We start from the raw sequence: 2,333 nt of genomic DNA on the forward strand, positions 1-2,333 counted from the left end.
AACCAAAAGAGGAAAAATACAATAAATCACATGTTCTTCCCACCTAATGTTGCAATCCTTCTGGCCTATCAAGCCCTCGCCCCCCAACACCTCAAAAGCAGGAACTGGCATCTTGTGACTGACAGCGGCATCTACAATCTCACAGCCCCCCTGCTACCCAGGGTAACTAACAGCTCTTACCGCCAGCCTAAGTATAACACGATTAAATACATCGTTCAGTCATCAAAATCTGGGATATCGTCGTAGGAATAGCCCCGGTAGCCTTTGGAAGCGTAGTACGCGATGCGCAGGTGGTAGAAGCCTGGGAGAAATACAAGGATCCCAATGATGAGCACAGGGATCGCACGGTCCGTTCCCTGCAGAGGAAAGATAGGCAAGTGCAGTGAGAGATCTGTACTGGGGGGTGTCTTTCCTTTTTCTTAACTCCTGCCTCAGCTGCTCATCCCTAGGGCCTGGCTAGCTGATAAGAAATGAAAATTCATCTTAAATCAGAAATATCTGTTGTTTCCAGGCTGAGCTCGATTGAAGCCCTCTCCCTAGCATCTCCTCCTGGCTACAGGACACCCTCAACAGAACTTCTCCTTTGGATAGAAGGGGACGCTCCTCCTAACACCAATCATGCCACAGGCTGGGCGCTGCACGCCCGGCCGAGAGCGAGCTCTCCTATCTGTGCCTGGACTGCTTCCCATACAGCCACAATGCTGCTGTTTCCACAGCGATAAGCAGCAGCTGCCAACCGTAAAGCAATTCCATACGGCACTAGATAAAGGCAGCGTGCCGTAGAGGAGCACCACGGCAGCTACGAAGAGCCCCTTTCCACAGATCATAAACACAGAGGGATGAGACAAGTGGGGCTGTGTCCTGTGTAGTGGTTGGTATCTCCTGCAGAAGTTACCAGATAATCTTCACTAGGAGAGTGATGAACCCAGCCTGAAGTCTTCCCAGGAGAGCAAGCTGGCCTCTGCAGGGATGTAGCATTAAAATGAAACTGTACCCCAGGGAGCACAGGAAACTCAGCCCTCCCTGGCAGATTGGGCTTGTTCAGCCTGGAGAAGAGGAGGCTCCGAGGAGACCTCATTGCAGCTTTCCAGGACCTGAAGGGGCTACAGGGGTGCTGGGAGAGGACTTTTTACAAGAGCCTGTAGTGATAGGACAAGGGGTAACGGGTACAAATTGAAAACAGGGAGGTTTAGATTAGATATCAGGAAGAAATTCTTCACGGAGAGGGGGGTGAGGCACTGGGACCGGTTGCCCAGAGATGTTGTGGATGCCCCATCCCTGGCTGTCTTCAAGGCCAGGCTGGATGTGGCTTTGAGCAACCTGGTCTAGTGGAAGGTGTCCCTGCCCATGGCAGGGGGGTTGGAACTGGATGATCTTTAAGGTCCCTTCCAACCCAAACCATTCTGTGATTCTATGATCTCCAACCCAGCCATGAACCCGCCCCAGACCTGCTAACTGAAGACATCAGAGGGCAGCGCTGCCAGCGAGCACAGCAAGGCAGGGCAGGGGGTGACTTCCTTCTGGGCTCTGAAGTTCTGCTGAACACGACAGCAGAGGAATGGGCAAGCAATGCAAAACTCCAAACAGAAGGGGAATGAAGTCACTTACGCCTTTGCTAATGTATCCTGCCAAGAGGAGGGCTCCTATGATGATGAGGAAGGTCCCGATCATGAAGAGCACAATAGCCAATGCAATTGCCTTGTAGGGGATTTTTGGTGGGCTCTTCTTGAACTGGATGGAAAAAAACCCAAGTATGAAGCAGCTTAACTCAGCACAGTTCCCCTCCCCACCACGGCAGAGATGCGAATCCCACAGCTGGCAGAGATGCCATGGGACAAACCTGCAGCATCTCTGCTGCAGGGCTCTGTAACGGCCCTTGGGTGAGGAATCCTGCCCGTGGAAACCCTGCTGTCTGAGCCAGCGTTTATACCCACTGCTTCCAGCTCTGCTCCAATCTTCATCCCCCTCCGAAGAAAGGCATCTGACCCAATGAAACGAGCAGTCTTGTTTCCAGTTAAGCTCTACGGGCTTTCAGGAGAAGGGCTGATGTGGTGGCTGGTAGCTAGCTTTGCGCCTTTCTGATCTGAGGCTGCTCTGCCGGAGGTGAGCACAAAAGCAGCCTCCCATGCACGTGCTAGAGCAGCCCTTCCTGGCAGTTCACAGTCAGAGCAGCAGCAGAAAGAGGATTTCTTCCCCACTTTTTACCTGCAGGTCGATATATCCATCATCAGTGCTGGAGAGTTTGGAATATTTGACTTTGCTACTGGGAATCCCAGCAGTCAGATTTGTACGTGACGGCATCATTAGCAGGAAGCCTGGGCATCAGCTAGAGC

General features: G+C 52.3%; 1 protein-coding gene across 1 annotated transcript; it reads right to left on the reverse strand.

The window, feature by feature from the left end:
* Positions 1–215: 215 nt before the first annotated feature.
* On the reverse strand, positions 216–2,333 carry TMEM230 (transmembrane protein 230). The gene is made up of 3 exons (XM_010153127.1): positions 2,206–2,333; positions 1,609–1,731; positions 216–356 (listed from the first exon to the last, which is right to left on the reverse strand). The coding sequence occupies exons 1-3, from the start codon at positions 2,302–2,304 to the stop codon at positions 216–218; spliced, it is 363 nt and encodes a 120-aa protein (XP_010151429.1). The 5' UTR covers positions 2,305–2,333.

This window comes from Eurypyga helias, unplaced genomic scaffold, assembly GCF_000690775.1.
Source record: "Eurypyga helias isolate BGI_N326 unplaced genomic scaffold, ASM69077v1 scaffold12366, whole genome shotgun sequence".
Taxonomy (NCBI): Eukaryota; Metazoa; Chordata; class Aves; order Eurypygiformes; family Eurypygidae; genus Eurypyga; species Eurypyga helias.